This window comes from Atheta coriaria, unplaced genomic scaffold, assembly GCF_025399875.1.
Source record: "Atheta coriaria isolate IRGN ID8LTWV9N9 unplaced genomic scaffold, Caltech_Dcor_3.1 hic_scaffold_6_pilon, whole genome shotgun sequence".
Classification (NCBI taxonomy): Eukaryota; Metazoa; Arthropoda; class Insecta; order Coleoptera; family Staphylinidae; genus Dalotia; species Dalotia coriaria.
Window position 1 is genome coordinate 12,277,531 of NW_027045448.1, and position 18,600 is coordinate 12,296,130.

General features: G+C 35.1%; 5 protein-coding genes across 7 annotated transcripts; 3 read left to right on the forward strand and 2 right to left on the reverse strand.

Moving 5' to 3' along the window:
- Nucleotides 1-446: 446 nt before the first annotated feature.
- On the reverse strand, nt 447-5,708 carry LManII (Lysosomal alpha-mannosidase II). Its single transcript, XM_065304311.1, has 17 exons — nt 5,536-5,708; nt 5,371-5,473; nt 5,123-5,204; nt 4,176-4,361; nt 3,905-4,110; nt 3,587-3,723; nt 3,401-3,534; nt 3,003-3,219; nt 2,745-2,935; nt 2,490-2,686; nt 2,212-2,432; nt 1,801-2,141; nt 1,472-1,745; nt 1,270-1,396; nt 1,065-1,201; nt 858-1,010; nt 447-765 (listed from the first exon to the last, which is right to left on the reverse strand). The coding sequence occupies exons 1-17, from the start codon at nt 5,641-5,643 to the stop codon at nt 520-522; spliced, it is 3,060 nt and encodes a 1,019-aa protein (XP_065160383.1). The 5' UTR covers nt 5,644-5,708; the 3' UTR covers nt 447-519.
- A 1,104-nt stretch (nt 5,709-6,812) lies between these two features.
- On the forward strand, nt 6,813-9,368 carry LOC135793981 (insulin-like growth factor-binding protein complex acid labile subunit). Its single transcript, XM_065305105.1, has 2 exons — nt 6,813-7,120; nt 7,818-9,368. Exons 1-2 carry the CDS (start codon nt 7,103-7,105, stop codon nt 9,273-9,275), a joined length of 1,476 nt encoding a protein of 491 aa, XP_065161177.1. The 5' UTR covers nt 6,813-7,102; the 3' UTR covers nt 9,276-9,368.
- Nucleotides 9,369-11,741: 2,373 nt separating this feature from the next.
- On the forward strand, nt 11,742-16,910 carry Dis3 (exosome complex exonuclease RRP44-like protein Dis3). Of its 2 annotated transcripts, XM_065305987.1 has the most exons (14): nt 11,742-11,831; nt 11,894-12,200; nt 12,256-12,658; nt 12,721-13,248; nt 13,320-13,484; nt 13,543-13,700; nt 13,759-13,934; nt 13,991-14,631; nt 14,692-15,069; nt 15,143-15,652; nt 15,716-16,105; nt 16,165-16,320; nt 16,380-16,654; nt 16,779-16,910. In XM_065305987.1, exons 4-13 carry the CDS (start codon nt 13,195-13,197, stop codon nt 16,608-16,610), a joined length of 2,859 nt encoding a protein of 952 aa, XP_065162059.1. In that variant the 5' UTR covers nt 11,742-11,831; nt 11,894-12,200; nt 12,256-12,658; nt 12,721-13,194; the 3' UTR covers nt 16,611-16,654; nt 16,779-16,910. The 2 variants fall into 2 exon arrangements, with proteins under 2 accessions (XP_065162059.1, XP_065162058.1); XM_065305986.1 differs by having other exon boundaries at nt 16,380-16,804.
- Nucleotides 11,823-12,903, forward strand: LOC135794735 (trypsin alpha-like). Its single transcript, XM_065306117.1, has 4 exons — nt 11,823-11,838; nt 11,894-12,200; nt 12,256-12,658; nt 12,721-12,903. The coding sequence occupies exons 1-4, from the start codon at nt 11,823-11,825 to the stop codon at nt 12,901-12,903; spliced, it is 909 nt and encodes a 302-aa protein (XP_065162189.1).
- LOC135794652 (uncharacterized) lies at nt 16,620-18,539 on the reverse strand. Of its 2 annotated transcripts, none has more exons than XM_065305990.1 (2): nt 17,814-18,539; nt 16,620-17,666 (listed from the first exon to the last, which is right to left on the reverse strand). In XM_065305990.1, exons 1-2 carry the CDS (start codon nt 18,016-18,018, stop codon nt 16,669-16,671), a joined length of 1,203 nt encoding a protein of 400 aa, XP_065162062.1. In that variant the 5' UTR covers nt 18,019-18,539; the 3' UTR covers nt 16,620-16,668. The 2 variants fall into 2 exon arrangements, with proteins under 2 accessions (XP_065162062.1, XP_065162061.1); XM_065305989.1 differs by having other exon boundaries at nt 16,620-17,756; nt 17,814-18,206.
- Nucleotides 18,540-18,600: the final 61 nt, after the last annotated feature.

Genomic DNA, 18,600 nt, shown 5'->3' on the forward strand with positions numbered 1-18,600 from the left:
GCACCGCGCGTGACGTCATTCATCGCCGACCATCCCGTTGAGATTTGCGACGTCATGGATTATCTGTCCTGCTTGCGCGCGTTTGGCATCATTTCGAAATTAGGCCAAGCGAAACGGCACGCGATCGGACACGACGTCGTAAATCATGAGTGGAGACTGGAGAGCGTTCGTGGAATCGTGCATAACACTGATATTGTGTGAGGCGAAAATTAATGCAAAGCAGTTTAAAGAAAAACGCGAACAATGCGACCAAACAGAGCCGTTTTTCAATCAACAAGTCTTTATTTAATTTTGATCAACCCACAAACACCATTTCTAGAGCCAAGAATATCAAAAGCAAACATTGCAGCTATTTTTAAGTAAAGTTTGATCAAAACAAGCAGAAAACTTCTATAATTAAATTATTCTTGCTCAACACGAATGATTTCATTAAAAATTATCATTAGTTTCAACAAGTAAGTAAATTTTATTTTGTAACAAACAAAACATTTAAAAATATAATGTATCCATTGATGTTGTTCAATTCAAATGACAAATGAACGTGCGGATTTCCATCGGGCCAAGAGTGATGTTTGTCAAATCGACCGCAACCCTATTATGATTGTTCCCAATTGGAATTCCACTTGCATCGGTTTTATCTTGATTCTTCGTGACTACATCACGATTGTTCAGATTCCAATGCAATTTTTCATTCTCGTCAATCCACTGGTTGGCACCGAGCGTTGTTTCGAACGCCTCTTTGATAGAAATATTCTCAAACAAACCCTGAAAAATGATAAAATTATGATAATCACATGTCGAATCATCTCAATTCATATTGGCGCATAATAAGACAGATATAAATTGATATTTATTACATCAAGGCTAATGGTCGTTGATTTGGAAAGCGTGGGATGTTCATCTTTCTCAAAAACGTTCTCCAAACGCAACAAAATCGTATTTTCCGCGTTCCAGGGTTCCAAAGTTAAAATTTGAATATTTGCAGGTAAATCACGTGTTAATGCAGAGCTCTGTAACACATATAGGTTATAAAAATGTCAAGTACATTATAGGTTAGGTTATACTTGGAAGTTTAGCTTGTTTTGTAAGTCTTCTAAGGTTATAGAGGCCTTTTCACGTCGACCAACAAATGTCCATGGTGCTAAAAGTTTCCTCTGTGCGACATCATGTGAAATAGACGCAGCATTTTCATCATCAACACCTTAAAATTAAAAATTTAATTTTTTAAGGTTATGTATGTTGTTATAAGTTTAGCGCGTTTTTTCTTACTGTCCGCAGTGATTTTTCCTAAAACAAGATAAACTTGACCTCTAGCAATGACACCATGTCCAAATTCATCCTCCTTGAGCGCCTCGCCGACTCCAAACGCATCATCATTAAGCAACCTTCGGTGCAACTGTATAACCAAAGGCGTAAATAAAACTCAAACAACTTTAATCGAAACGTGAATAATTAATCTCCCGCTACTAACCATCAACTCCACCTCACCGTCCTTCAGACTGCTGCCACCCTGGGCGCGGTCGTTTAACAATGCCAACTCGACATTTTCCTCCGTATCTCTAATAGCAATACGTGACGTCACTGGGTAGTAATTGCCGGACACTGGTTCTTCATCGGTGTAGTTATATGTCTCACGATAGTTCCTCACGCGTTTTATCATCTCCCTGCCATTGGAATCGGTGTAGAATGTGGCGTTGCTGTTCAGATCGGATGAAAATCGTGTAATCACTTCCACTCCCTCAGGGCTAGAGAGAAAATAGAAATTAATTTCCGGTTTGCAGTTGTGTCAATAAAACTTACGCATCCTGGATTGGTCCGATTAACCAATCGAATTCAATGTGATTTTCATTTGTGTATACGCGGATAATCTGCTTGGCCCATGATGCAAACTCCTGATGGATTTCCATGACATCTTTACCTTCTTTAATAATTTTGATTTCTGCTTTTTCGGTTATGGGTAAAGCGGTTGTGTCCTTGACAGGGCGGAAAACGTAAGCGCCTGAAGCACGGTTGTCTTCTCCGTTGTTATTACCAAGACTTCCGCGGTAATAGAGGAAGTCTTGAGTAATTGGTAAGGTGATATCGTTAAGAGTCACTTTAGCTAAGCGTCCAGTGCTTAGGTCCATAGAAACACCAGTTGACTATAAGTAAACAATTAAATATTTAGCAATTTGTTTATTTTGGGAGTTGTTTGATTTGTTTGTTTTGTACCTTGGTGCCATAATACCGCAAGTTATCTAGTTGCTGATTAGGTTTCTGTTTGTCAACTTGCGATACTTCCGGTTGGCGCTCCGCCAACTTCTCGATGTGGAAGTAAGCGAAACCCAATGCGGGGACCTCGGCAGGGAAAATCAGATTGTTCTCAGCTGAGGGCACATTGTGTGACTCGGAGAAGTCAGCCATGGATGGCATCACGGAATAACTTACATCTCCTGATATTAATTATAAATTAATCAAAAAAATATTTTTTTTATTTTGTAATTATTTACCTTTTGAGCCTGTGATTTTGAAGTCGCTACCGGTAACAGGCAAATGAACATGTTGAATGACACTCCTGCTAAGTGGGTTGTATACGGCTAGAGTAAACTCATCTTCTTCAATGGACGTGCGACAATAACTCACGTTGCTTAACAAGCAGCTTTCGTACGTGACTTCCGGTGCCGGGGACGTTTTACCCAATAATCCGCTGTGGGCAAGAAAAAACATGAATTTACCTGCGTGAATTCAAATAATCATTAATTTACTGAATCGCAGCATCAATATGTCCTTCAGCACGTCGAATTGCTTTGGTCAACAAACGCACATAATCATCTGTGACGTGTTGTTTCTCAGTTCCGGTAATGGCGTCGTGATGTTGCATTATGCCCATTGCTTCCTTGAGCAGGAGTAAATCATCTTGGCTGGATTTGTTTAACACCGCTAATTGTTTAGTAACCTTTGTGATAAATAAATTAATATAAAAATTAATATTTTGAAAGTTGAGATTGAGAAATTGTTTATACTTGGAGCATATTGTTGCCTTGACGTTCGAATCGTTTGGAATTCGGGCGTGATGTAAAGTAACCAGTCCAATAAGAATGGCTGCCGGAGGCATACGGGAAAAAGTCGTCGGTTTTCACCGGGAATGCCAGATCCGCTGCCGCTTCGTTCACCGCCTTCGCGTAGCACGACGGCGTCGAATAGATTACGTTGATATCCGGCCTGTACTTCTTGAATCCGCTGGAAAGTAAAAATCATCATCGATCAGCGTAAATGCCAATCGACGTCAAATCTAATCGCGTAGAATGGAGATAGAAATTTAATTTTGCTTGATAAAATATTCAAGTAAATGTAGGCAACATACCAAGCATGTCAAAACATAACATAACCTTATTTAATCACGTTATCAAAGAATACGTACGCAATAAGTTTATCCATATTGATGTAAAACATCTCAGCTGCTTGATAATTGAAATCACCACCCATGGTAATCAAGATATTGTTGGTTGCATAATTTTTAGCCCCATTCTCAACATATTCAGCAAATCGTTGAACCTAGGTTTAAAAAAAATAAATTGATGATTTTTACAAAAATTTAACACCATACAATTCTATCCTGGTTAAAATCAGGACTTTCTACATCATCGTTGACAGGTTCATCAGCACAAAGCACGTCCCAACAGAAATACGCAGGTGATGTATAGAAATCATAGAGGACGCTCGTGAATATATTAGATTTCGGTCCTAAACAAACAAAAATTAAATTACCGTCAATTGCTATCAGTTTGTTTACATTCAGACCTCTCGAGATAGAGAGAACGTGCGCTTCAAATTTAAATTTCTATATAGGTCGTTTTATCACAAAACAATTATGATCTAATATTAGAAAAAGCAAATTCATCACTTTGTGATAACATCTTTTTACCTAAACTTTGACTTCCTTGCCACATTGTTTCAAGAGTTTGAGTTTGGTGGCGTTTGGCATTATCACGATAATCCAAACGAGCAAAAAACATTGCTTCATAGCCCAGTCCAGCAAAAATGGATGCCATTTCGCGACTGTGACCGAACGGATCTATTTGCCAGCCAATTTTCGGGCGACCGCATTCACCAAGAGTGTCGTTAATCATTCTGCGATACGCAATGAAATAATTTTTATTAAAAAAGTATTCAAATTAAATTTAAGTATTGTTTACCTTAAACCCCATGTAAATTGATCAATGATGGAATGGTAATGGGCAGCTGCTTCGTCGTTCATGCTCCATGCTCCGTTGATGATTTCCAGTCGGCCGGCGTTCACCAGCTGACGGACAGTTTCCCGAGTACTTTCGCTCTGTTGCTTCCACCATTGCCAGAAAAATGCAGTTTCCACCTGAATGAATCTGGTTAAAATAATTTACAAATTAAAAAAACATAATTTTACACATTAAATTGCGTAAAATATATTTTTCTACTTCCACCTTCAAATCGGCAGTTTTTCTACGGTTTTTAGACACAAAAAGTGGTACTTTAACCACGGACGAACAATCTGTGACTAAAGTACTTAATTCACTTAATAAAAACACCAGTTTACCCACTTGATACTTAATATACTAGTAAATTTAATTTTTCGTATGTTTTACTCAACATTTTGCATTGCAAAATGTATAATTTACCATTTGACATTTAATTTTAATGTTACCATCAAAATAAATCCTATCAAGCTTTGAAATGTCAACATCAATGCACATCGAACAAGATACTTTGATAGTTTTGGTCCAAAGCAATATCGCACAAACAGGAATTTCATCATTTCGTCATTATACGATGCAATTTCCAATTTCCCATAAATTACGCCGGGTACGCGTAGTGGTTATTGTTTGCTCTCGCCAGAGTCATCTTCCTGCCGCTTCGCCCGCTTCGTGCTTTATCACCGCGACGAGCCGCGTCCCGGGCACCATTCAATTAACATCCCCGTGCAACTATTAATACACCGAGACGCACCTCACATTTAAGAGTGTCATTACCAACTTACTAATAAGTTGCTAATTTGATTACCACCACTTTAAGACTCTCAGGATGCGCATAAGTATTCTTACGATGAATAATAGCAATAACGGTTTGAAAAATTCAATTAAAAATCTTATAATTAAAAATTACTTACTTTCTATCCGGATTTGTTTGTAGAGATTGGATTACTGAACTGATGATGTATTGGACACCAGCTTTTTGATGTTGGGTTTCATCTAAAGTTAAAAAATAATTTTTACAAATCAATTTAAACTTTTTCTTTAAATTACTTTGAATAAATGTTAAATTGTATGTGATTGAAACTGTCACATCAATCATTTAAAGTTATTACTTTATTTGTAGTCGCAATAGTTTAATATGAATATTATATGTTATACTAACCGCCGTAAAAGTATTGATCAACAGTTTTCAGCCATCCGACATCATCATGAGAATGCGCTACCAAATGCACATTCAAACCCGAAGAATTCACAGCATGACAGGACTAACATACCACAATGATTAAACTTTAGTTTAGGTACAACTTTAACACTAATATAATACTACCGAATAGCCGCAAGTTGCTTTCTGCTCTCGTCCTTTCAACGGTTTGGCACTGATACTACCCAAAGTAGACATTAATGCCAACACTAAACTGGTACAAAGTAACTTCATCTTGTCTTAAGCTTAACGCTTCCGAACAATAAGAAAACACTGATCATGAACTCGGAATCAATGCGGTTTATATAAATGCATGTTGAGCACCTTGTTGGTTTTTATTTATTATCATGAGTGCATAGGTAGTGTTTAAATTTTCCTCAACTTGAGGAACAGATAATAATGATTGAAGTGTTTGTCAGAAGCAACTGATAAGATGTCAATGCACAAGACCTAGGCAATCATGTCTTATCTTAACACACACAAAAATTGATATTTGAATAATGAATATATTGAGTATCACTTAATAAATATATAGATAATGAATGATTTTATTGTTTTTCTAATATTTTGTTTAAATTTAGTTTTTATTTGTTTTGTATTTGTATTTGGGTTTGGGTTTGTATTGAATGATAGCGTACACATTTTAATTTCCGCTTAAATGTCGCGATGCGCTGCGGAAAAAAAAGTGCTGTGTGTTGAGGCGAGAAGGAAATTCAAGCAGGAAATGAGATTGTGTCACGTGGACGTCATTCGCATAGCGGGTGATTGCTGGTGATTTCGAGACATATTGACATTTTAAAATCAATTTTACACGAGTTAATTAACTTGATAACAGAATGCAGTGATAAAACTATTTTTAAAAGGTTAAAATTAGATAGTTAATTGATATTAAAATTATTTTTGTTGTTCAGGCATTAAATTTGAATGTATTTTGGAATATTACAGAAAGAAAACATTAAAACATTGAAAAATGCAAAGAAAAATTAGAGAAAAAATTCAATTGTTGATTTTAACTTTATAAATATTTAATTTTCAATATTTTGTTTTCAATTTACTTCAATATTCAATATTTATTTATCAAAATAACAAAACTAAACAAGATTAATTTAATAATAAATTTCTGATGATATTTATTGACAATGAAGTACAAAGTTCGCAGCAACAGCTGATTTACAATATAAAAAAATACAATTAATTATTTACTTTACACATAAATATTATAAAAACATTTCGGATGAATAAAAACAAAAGAATATCCCAACCTACTGACTTTGTTCCAACCTGATAACCAAACGCACAAAGCATATTGCACATTGCATCTCTCATTAGACCGATATCAGGCTGTCATGTCGGGCAAATACGCCACCAGCGCATTAACGAATTAACAACGTATATAGAAGTATATAGAAGTGATGATATTACGAGGCGATAGTCTTATCAACGGTGGCGAGGCGCGCATTCTGTTAGATCCGCTGCTCATCATCATTCATTATCCGGCACGTCCGAGCAGCAGTGGACTGGCGGATTTTGTTCACCAAGTTCAAAAAAACACTCAGTAAACTAAAAAACTCAGTGAACACCAGTTTATATTAAATTAAAAAATACAAAGTTCCAAACTAAAACTTTAATTGTGTAATGCGTTGCCATTGGAGAGCATTGTGATCTAGGAAGTCAAACTTATACTAAGTTTAAAATGATTAAGACTACCGCAGTAAGTTTTTTTTTTTTTACTTTTTACTTGTGAAACATATTTTTATAATGGCGTAGTTAAGTAGTGTTGATTTTGAAGTGTTATGCAACCAAATATACTTGCAAGCTTGCTAATTTTACTAGTTTACTAGTTTCGGCTGGAATTAATTGAATTCAGACAAATCATCACGTTATTATTTAAAGAAACATCGTGAGATTTATCAACCCGCCAGCTTTCAAAGTCATTTGTGTAACAAACAAATCATAGTACATTGATATAGATTGTTTGAAAGTCAAAGAGCAACCGATTTCTGATACGACTGGCGTCGTTTCGATCGCTCAGCCATTGCGTACACAGAATGAATCAACGCTTTTTTAAGTTTCCCATGCGTTATCGCCACTTTTATACGATGTGCGGTATGTGGAATTGAACTTTATTTTACCACAACACAACAAAATACAACTGTAATCTTCTCGTGTATTTACCGGTGATAATATAGTTAATATTAAGTCAAAACAGAAGTGTATGTAAAATTATTACAACTGATTGTTATTTGCTGTTAATTCGCCGGTTTTGATAACAGTTATCTTTGATAAATATTTTTTATTACTATCAAACGCTGGTTTTTCCCATTTACGTTTACGCAGCGTAATCAAAATTTAGTTGATTTCTGCGCAAATAAATAAAATTAATTTTTATTGTTTTTATTATGTTACAGATAATTTATTTGTTATTACTGAGTACTACAGCTCAGCTATACGCGCAACGTGAGAAATGTTCCTATGGAGAACGAGGATCTTTGACTGCAACCTGTGAGAATGCTTCGATTCGATTCTTTAAAATCACCAGCTATCGGTTTGATATGCTCGATGAGACTTTACGATGCATCAATTGTAATCTCGAAGTGATCGAGCCGAACAGTTTCGACATATCAGGAAATCAAATCCAGACGCTTGACATCCGTAAGTGTAACATCAAAACACTTAAACCATCCGCATTTACTGGATTAGTCTTCATGAAGAATCTGTATATGCAAAACAATCAAATAGGAGAACTCTCTGCGGGGATCTTCAAGTCAATCAAAAAAGTACGCAAGTTGGACATCGGATATAATAATATTAAAACAATCTCAGCGCAGGCATTCAAAGAAATTGCGAATTTAACTAGTCTGAATTTAGAATACAATGACATTGAGTCCATTGATCCATTGGCTTTGACTGGATTAGACGTTTTGGTCAATTTGAATTTGGAAAGCAACTTGTTGAGTCACGCTGGCAACTTCAGCAATCTACCAAAATTAAGCGTTTTGAATTTGGCCAGCAATAAAATCAGTGTACTCAAAATGGGTGATTTTGTTAACATGACTGAGTTGGTCAGTTTGAATATGAGTAACAATTTAATTTCTGAGATTACACAAGGAACGTTTCACACTCTGAAGAATCTTTTGACTTTGGATCTTACTAACAATCGTATTGGTAATCTGGAACCATTTGCATTTGAAAAACTGTTGAATTTGGAAGTGTTGATGATGGGACACAATGAAATTAGCACTTTAAGACGTTTTGCTTTCTCAGATATGCCAAATCTTCGCGAGTTGCATTTAAACAATAATAAATTACGAGTGTTTCAGACTGGAATGTTTACTGGGATGCCTAACTTAGGTTTCCTCAATGTGTCAAGCAATCAATTACTCGCATTCTTTGGTAGTGGTAATATGGGGTTAGCTAACCTTCATACTTTTGACTTATCACACAATAACTTGACTGATTTGGATTATAAAGTTGTGTTTCACCATATGCCTTATTTGGTTTACCTTAAACTGGACCACAACCCATGGGCATGTTACCTAGTAGCTGAAATTGATGAATACACTAAAAATGACAATGTTAAATTGACCGCTGAAGGTGTATTGACAAACACATCATGCGTAGAATTAAGAAAACGAGATGTGGAAGCGATTGTGTCACACGAAGAAGACGTTTATGGTATTTCTGATCATGGATATGCGAGCGGAAAAGTTGTTTACACATTAATGACATTGATGTTGTTGGTGATTTGTGCGATGTGTTATATGATATACAGACTCAATACTCAATTGGCACAAAGTGGAAATTCATTCCGTACTACGTCACATGCGAATCTCATGTCCAACGACATTTTATCCGATGAACATTGAATCATGAAATCATCATTGTGAAAGTTTACAAAATGATTAATTCGAATATTGAATAATTCTGTACTTTTAAGTTTTATAAATGATTTACGAATTTTTGTGTTTTTTTTTTACTTGACTCTAACCTAACCTCAAATCTAATCTAACAAATTCTATAAAATGTATATCATTGCGGAAATATGAATGTTTTAATATTACAACGCAGAATGTAAGTGGGTTTCGAATGAAATTATAACGAAATTGATAAAGAATTATCGCGTTTACTCATTTCGTTGTTAGTAATGTGTCGTTTGTACAATTCTCACTTCCTTCTGTATTGCAAATGTATGTTTTTGATTCGCAGAAACTATAATTTCGTCAGATTGAGATTATCTCTGTTGCTAATTAAATTAAACTTTCTCGAAGGCCAGAAAAATGCAGTAGGTTATGGTTCATGTAAACAAGGAATGTGTTATTTGCGTTCGTATTCCGTTTACATAGTTTTGCGATAAATTAAATTGTCTAAGTGTCTAGACTTGTAGTGTTCATTTATTATCACTTTTTTCAATATTTACTGAATATTTGTATAGAAAATATTTATAAAGACGTTGTATACAGTCATAAATCAAACCAGACAATGACTTTTTTATAAGAAAAAGATTATTATAGTGAGGATTAGAGACTTCTGCAACAATAGCATTGAAATAAAAGGTCATACTCTTTATTAACGTGCACTTTGATGATTCGAACGTCTTCCAGTTTGACATAAGATTTTAATTGGTATTTGCGTTGCCTATACTCATGCCAGTTGCAGGTATTTAGGGTTGCATAAAGAGATTATGCGCTTTTTCTTTGGTTTTATGTCAAACAAATCACAAAAATACGTTTCAAATTAATATTTACGGATAAATTACAAAGAAATAAGTTGTTCTAAATAATTTTATAACAAATAGTTAATTTTGTACATAATATTTTCTATTATTTCAATTATTAAGCTTTAATATCTTTTTAACGCTATAAAAATAAACAAAAACAATAATGAGTACATTTTATGGTTGTAAGACAGTGTAATCAACTCAAAATTACATTTTTCCTCTTGTTGCTTCCTATATTTCGTTGCTTACATTACTCGTCCACTATTTGCACTCACTCCCTTCGGCTTGTTTTTCCTGGCAAGTTGAATCTCCGCGAACGAATTGAATTCGCCGAACTGACGTCATCCGAACGCCTGAATTTGTGAATGAGGAAAGCCTGCAAACGGCAGGTTACGTAAACCGCCTCTCGCAGGCGGCCGACATTCACATCGCTTGAAATGTGCAATGCCCGTCCCCACGGTTCCCGAGACACGCGTTTGGGAACAACGATTGCGCTCCAGCGTGACCTAGCAACATCGGGCGCACGCACAAGCCGCCCCCAAAGCATGACCTAGCCTTGGCCCAAATCCTTCCGAACCCGTCGGAACCCACCTTCCAACTACCATCTTCATTCGGGCAGGTTGCGAATGACTTACAGTCGCCAATGTTAAGTATTCCCAAGTTTACAATCAAACAAACTCAAGATCGCGGAAAGTAATCAACTTCTGTTAAATTAGTTTATTATTTCTATTAATTTTAAGTCCCAAAGAGCTCGAAAGTAATTAGTTTTCAATTTTATAGCTTGGTGTTGCATAATTATACTTTTCATGCTTTTTACGAGAAGTTCAATGTCGTTTTAATGTCCTGCAGTCGTAAAACAGTGGCATAATAGCTTTTTTTATGCGTTGGTAAAAGTGGTAGGTGTGTGTTGAGTTGCATATACTATAAAAACATTTTTATTAAATACTGTCATGACATGTTTTCTTTAATTATCGTTTATGACAAGCATTGAGCAAATTTACGCCGCTTGCAATGCGCTGGATGCTGCTGCCGGATGGGATAATGGTGCAGAGTAGCCCCGGCTCCGGTTGCAGGTGGCGGCGTCCCGCCACCTCCATCGATCGTCGCGATGCCGGCTTTTCGGCGCGAGCGGGAGAACAGCGTCGCATTGCCGCCCGCGTCGTAATTTTATTTCTTCGCTCGCTTCTATGCTATTCTTTTGCTTCTTTACGGTTGCGATGCACTGCCACCGGCGTGACACCGTACCACCGTCGCTAAAAACGGCGAATTTATGGTAATTTCCTAGCGGTTTGTAATTTATTTTGCATTAGGAGCCAGGGCGCCGCGATGGCTAAATGCAAAATGAATTATTTTGTACTCGCTGTTAAGTTATTGCTTAATTGCGCAATTAAAAATTGCATAATTAAAAATATGTATTTTTCTGCAAATTATTGACTTAAAAATTAAATTTGTTACACTTTTTACTTGATAATTCGTTTAACTTCTATTTTAATTAGATTTAAACTGTCTCTTTTAAAATATGAGTTTAATCTATACAAATAAAAAAGTTTCGGATTAATTATGATAACAAAAATGTACATAAAGACATTTTTACATATATTAAGTGACAATTTCTTGAAAATTGTTTTTTAACATTTCAAAATGTTTAAAATACGTGATTTTTGTCTTGTAGCTTTTGTATTTATTCTTGTTCAACATGGTTATGGTCTGTTGTACTTTAAGAACATTTATTAACTTCAAATTTTAACTATTTCCTTTTATAAACAGCTTTATCAGGCACTACAACACCCGCAACTTACAAATCAATTGCTTCCCTTCAACGAGAAACGACTTTAATCGAAGATTACCTCCTTCAAGTTGATTTAGCCTTAAATAATATTCGAAGCAAAGTTGCAGGCATCTTTCTTGTTGAAACTGTAGTTGAGCTTTTATTACAAATATTACGAATGTTGTTACTATTGGACGCCAACTTCCGTGGCATTTCCTCTCAATTATCAGGAAATTATAAACACTTCTGCGCTGGTACAATTATCAACGCCAATTACGTCTTAACAACAGGACATTGCGTTTCTGGGTATGTATCAATGCATATAAAACATGTCCGCCATTTTGTTTCTTTTTTATTTTAGCCGTACTGCTTCTACGATTCGTGTAAAAGTTGGTGTAAGTGATTGGGGCGATAGTACTACTCTGCTCACTGTTGCTGAAATCAGACCGCATTTAAACTATTCTGATAGTAACTATTATGCGGATTTAGCGTTGTTGAAAATGTCGGATTCTTTGGTTTTTAATGGCGATGTTCAAGCTGCAATTATGCCACAGAGTTTGAATCCAACAGATTTCAATGCGTTTCAATCACTATCTACTCAAGGAGATATTTTCTCATTTGACACGACCCCAACTATTCCAGCAGGTGGTAAATTGTTGACGACTCATTTACAATTTACTGCTTACTCAACATGCGCTATTAGTGGCGTAAGTGATCCTGATTATCATATGTGCGCAAAAAGTTCAACTGCAGGAATCTGTATCGTAAGTTTTTTAGTATTTAAAAACAAAGCGTAAAGTATTAAGTGTAATTATTTTGATTCAAGGCCGACGAAGGTGCTCCGGTACTAGTGGATTTCAACGGTCAGGAAATAATCTACGCCATTACTTTAAAAGCATCTTTTAATGATAACTCAGATGATGAAACATGCGATGCGATAAATCAACCTGTTATGTTCTTGAAAATGAGCAGTTTACATGTGACTTATTATCTTGTTTGGCAAACGTAAGCTATTGAATTAGTTAATCCTGTTTTCACTGATTATATAGTGCATAAACCTTTGTTATTGTCAAATAAAGAACGTCAATCCTTTGTGCATGTACATTTATTTCGTAATTTTACATCAGTAATGTAGGCAACTGTAAGTATACCATTCAAAAATTTAAACATAACCTCTGCGCCATGTGAGACGACGTTGTTTGTTTCTTTCAACTGTTTTACATTAAATATCACACGAAAAATATTAATTTTACGGTGATAATAGTGAAGATAATTATAACAGTTAATTAAGAGTGCAACAATGTTTACAACCAAGTCGTTTATACGAAAAAACAAAGTCGGAAACTATGTTAAGGTAAAACAGATTCATTTTTAAGTTTACCTTTGATTATCTTCAAATTTAACATCAATTTATATACATTCCAGAACATAAGAGAACATTATATACGCGATGATATCTATTGCGGTGTCCCCACATGTGAACATTGTGTAGTTGATGATACCACTCTTTCAAAATCTTTTAAAAACAAAAGCAGTAAATACAAGTATGACCATTTTATTGTGTTGGATACAAATGTTATCTTAGATCAGGTAAATAAGTCTTAAAAAATATTTTTACAATTTGTGTTAATCATAAAATAATACTTAGATGGATATTTTGGAAGAAGATGCTATTGGAAATGTGATTATCTTGCACACTGTGCTGAAAGAAGTCAAACATCGAAACCTACCAACTTATAAAAGACTTATGAGTGTGATTGAGAATCCAACAAGGCATTTCTTTATATTTACTAATGATCATCACCAGTAAGTAACAAATTTTAAATATAATAGATTTTTTTTATTGATAATAAATAATTCTTAGTGAAACATACATTCAACAAGAAAAAGGTGAAATAGTAAATGATTACAATGACAGATGTATAAGACAAGCATGCAAGTGGTATATAAATCACCTACCTGATGAGAAATTTATTCTTATAACCGATGATGCCGGAAATCGAAAGAAAGCAATCACTGAAAAAATTAAATCATGCACAAGTAAGATAAATAATTTAATTTTTATATTTTTATCAATTAAATTGCCATTTGTTTAGTTGGAGATTATGTGAAGTCACTTAATCTAGCAGTATTGGAAGATAAACTGTCCCGGAAAGATTTCCACGCTAAAGTTGACGCTGATGATTTCTTCCCTCCGCATTTCTCCACCGAGCAAATTATGCAAGGTCTTAAAGATGGGAAATATCTCCAAGGGACGTTTAGATGTTCTCAAGATAATTTCCTTGAAGGATATGTCACTGTTGATGGGTATGATGAGCCAATCATGCTTCAGGGTAGAAGTGGGTTGAATCGCTCAGTTGATGGTGATGTAGTTGCGATTGAGCTGCTGAAAAAAGAAGACTGGGTTGCTCCTAGTGATATTATTCTGGAAGACGAGAGTAATGTTGAAGGCGTTGAGGAAGTTTTGGAAAAAGAAAAGGAGCTGATGGATTTAAGTGACAAACAAAAGGTAAATGTTAAGCCTACTGGTCAAGTTGTAGGAATTGTCAGGAGAAAATGGAGACAATATTGTGGTATTCTACAACCAAGTAGTTTAGACGGTGTGTTTCATTTGTTTGTTCCTGCGGAAAGGAAAATCCCCAAGATTAGGATTGAAACTCGTCAGGCGGAGTTTTTAAAGACGCAGAAATTGATTGTGGCCATTGATAGTTGGCCAAGACATTCAAGATATCCAAATGTAAGTAATAATAAATTGTATACAATTATTGTGAATAAAAAACAATTTATTTTGTATTAGGGGCATTTTGTAAGAGCTTTAGGGAAGATAGGCGATCAAAAAACTGAAAATGAAGTCATTCTTTTGGAGCATGATGTGCCTCACAGTAAGTTTTCTGAAGAGGTACTCAGTTTTCTACCGCAAATGCCTTGGTCTATCACCGAAGATGATGTAAAAGCTCGTGTTGATTTGAGAGATTTGGATATTTGTTCAGTTGATCCTCCAGGTTGTACAGATATTGATGATGCTTTGCATTGTCGAGAAATTGATGACGGAAAATTAGAAATTGGAGTTCATATCGCTGACGTATCGCATTTTATTCGGCCTGGTACAGCTTTGGATTTGGAGGCGGCCTCTAGAGCTACCACTGTATATTTGGTTGCCAACCGTATCGATATGGTAAGAATCAATTTTTTTAAATGAAACAATTCAGAGAAAAAAAAAATTTCGTTTTTATGATATAATTTATTAGGTTCCTGAATTATTAAGTTCAAACTTATGTTCACTCCGCGGAGGGGAAGAGCGTTTCGCTTTCTCGTGCATTTGGGAGATGGACCGCAGCGCAAACATCCTCAATGTACGTTTCCACAAAAGTATCATTAAATCAAAGAAAGCTATGACCTACGAAGAGGCGCAGATTATCATCGACGACACAAAACAACAGCATTCAATAGCAAAATCGCTGCGTAACTTAAACAAGTTAGCAAAAATTATGAAAAAGCGACGTTTGCTACGTGGTGCATTAGTTCTGGCCTCTCCGGAAGTCAAAATTCACATGGATTCCGAAACGCATGATCCCATCGACGTAGAAGTTAAAAAACTTTTGGACACTAATTCAATGGTTGAAGAATTCATGTTGTTGGCTAATATTAGCGTAGCTGAGAAGATTCTAGAAGATTTTCCTGATTGCGCCATGTTGAGAAGACATCCAACCCCACCGCCGAGTAATTTTGAGCCTTTGATTAAGGCAGGAAAACATTTAGTAAGAAATATTTCACTTTTTAATAACAGCGTTATAAAAAAAAATAACTTGATTTTTATATAGGGATTTGATATAAATGTGGAATCCGGTAAAAACCTCGCTACATCTTTGGATAACGCTGTGTGTCCAACGAATTTATACCAAAACACGATGTTGCGCATCCTGGCCACGCGTTGTATGCTGCAAGCTGTTTACTTTGCTAGCGGAATGTTCCAGAAAGAAGAATTCTTTCATTATGGATTGGCTGTTCCGCTTTACACTCATTTTACTTCACCAATTCGTCGGTACGCTGATATTATTGTACATCGTTTATTGGCTGTCTCCGTGGGTGCTGACGCTACTTATCCAGACTTATTGGATAAGCGAAAGTCGAATGAACTATGCAAAAATTTGAATTATCGAAATCGTATGGCGCAGTATGCAGGAAGAGCTTCAGTTGCTTTCAATACCCATGTAAATATAAAATTATTATGTTTTGGTTTTTTTGCATAGTAATATTGTTTTTTTTTTAGTTGTTCTTTAAAGGAAAAATTCAGGACGAGGAAGGATACATTCTCTATGTACGTAAAAACGCTTTACAGATTTTACTGCCAAAATTCGGGCTTGAATGTACTCTGTACATTGCGCAAAAAGGCATGACGTCCGCTATTTTCTCTTATGATGAAGAAGTAAGTTACCTAATTTTATAATTGTGAAACATAATAATTTCTATAACATTTCTCAACAGGAACAAACACAAACCAGCGGTGACGTTGTCCTCCATGCTTTTGATCCTGTCACAGTCCGTTTGAGCTTGGATAGCAAAAACATTCAGCATGAAAAATTCGTTCTGCAATTAGTCAGTCCGTATGTGGAAGGTTTCAGTGTCGCACCTTTGACAGAAAGCGAAAACAAACACAAAATCAAAGTCGAGCCCAACGAGCCCAAGATCCCAGCAAAGAAGTCGAAGAAGAAATAAATCATAGAATTTTCGTTGCAAATTTATTACAAACATGTTCAAGGGTAACATTTTACATTTATTTACTTAAAATATTCATCTTTTCAAACAGTCCTTTAAAACCAAAGGTCCTGAAGTCGTGTGACTCTAACAGCGATTTCCAGTTGGTAATTGTCTTAATTTTTTCAGAATAAACTTGTGAAAATTCGTCCAAATGAATTTGTGCGAAATCTGTACCGAAACTTTCGAATTTAATTGTATGTGAAACAAAATCAGTTGGTTGTAATTCTACTGGAATTATATCATACAATTGATTATTAATCGTGAACGATTTGAAGTCATCAGTCTCCTGCACATTGAACACAGCTACAACTAACACTCGTCTGTTTTCCGGAATTACTTTTAGTAACTCAGTCAATTTAGGAATATGCTTATACTTAAGGTCGTCAAAAATGACTAAATGCGGTGCATTTGTGTATGAATTAAGAGAATCTTTATATGTTGAAATATCCAACGTGTCGATGTCAATCTCAACTATTTGCTTTGGCATGAATTTTCGTTTAATCACATTGACACAGTGTGTTTTACCAACACCTGTAGTACCTAGTAATGTTAACAAGTGCTTCTCTGGCATACTTAAAGCACTTTTAAAACTGGGCATAGCTTCAGTCAATTTGCTTATTGCCTCAGATTGCCCAACTAATGAACTTTCTAACTCATTCTGAAAGTTGCCTAATTCTATATGATAATTATAGCTATTGACGTGAAAATATGCAACACCTAACAAAGCTGGGATTACCACAGCCACTAGAGATTTAAATAATGAAAAACCTTTTTTGGTTTTATGTAATTCTTTCTTTTTTGAAGACTTTTTTGATAATTTCTCGGATTTTGGTAACTTCTTTGTAAGGACTGGTGTCATTCCTTGAAATGTTAAGTCTACAAAGTCTAGAATAGTTGGTTCCTTAGATTCTTTTGGTGGTGTTGAGTCAGGATCTTTTTCAGTCTTTATAATAATGTCAGATTCTGTTACATCCAACAAGTCAACATCCATGGGTGAGTCAGGAGCCATAATTTCTAGAATTTTCTCATTTCTAACTGGGGTTGAAGTCTGTATTGATGGTGCAACTATTGGTGGTTTGATAAATGATGAATTGGATGATTTATCTATTAAATTAGATAATTTTAAGAACTAATAAATGATATTTTATCATCTATTCTCACCTGTTAGTGTGGATAATTGATCACAGCTAAAATGACGTGTTGGTGGCCCTGATAAGACTGAGGTGTGATATGATACGTTCGTACCGTGGTTATGTGGAAAGTACTGTTCTTCAATTATGACTCGTCGAAATAACGGTCCGGTGTTTGAAATATCAGGTGCCGAAAATGATCTGTTCCATGCCAAATTCGATGTGTTAAAATCCATTAGTCTTTGTAGAATTAAAATTAAAATTAAATGGTGAAGTAACGGTGACAATGAAAATTAAAATAGATTTAAAAAAAATTCTTTGATGGTTTTGTGACTTTTTTTAAACATGTGTCAACTTTTAAACTTGAAATTGTAGGTTAGGTTTATCTTTAGCAGTGTTGCACGCAGATGTTTGATTTTGGTATCAATCGCCTGTTTTAAAAACATTAAAATGTGAGAATTTTAAATTATAAATAATTTTATATTATTAGTGTATAAAAAAAGTTGGTAGCGAATCATATTGCTGAGTTTATCTGAGTTTATCAATAGCATAATAAGCAAATTATTATATCAACAAACAAACATTTGGACATCGATACTCCTTCCTTAAGTAAATATTTATGTTTACAGTTGTAAATCATACTTTCAACTTCAGCAATTTAAATTGCAATCACACCAAGTTAAAAACAATTAATTTGTGTTTTGTTTGTTTTGAATGAGGATGCGTATTTATTTGAAGTTGACTGAAATTGTCAAAAGCATCAATTCATACGAAAACAAAATTTGACACATTAAATATATAAAAATCCAAAAAAAAAA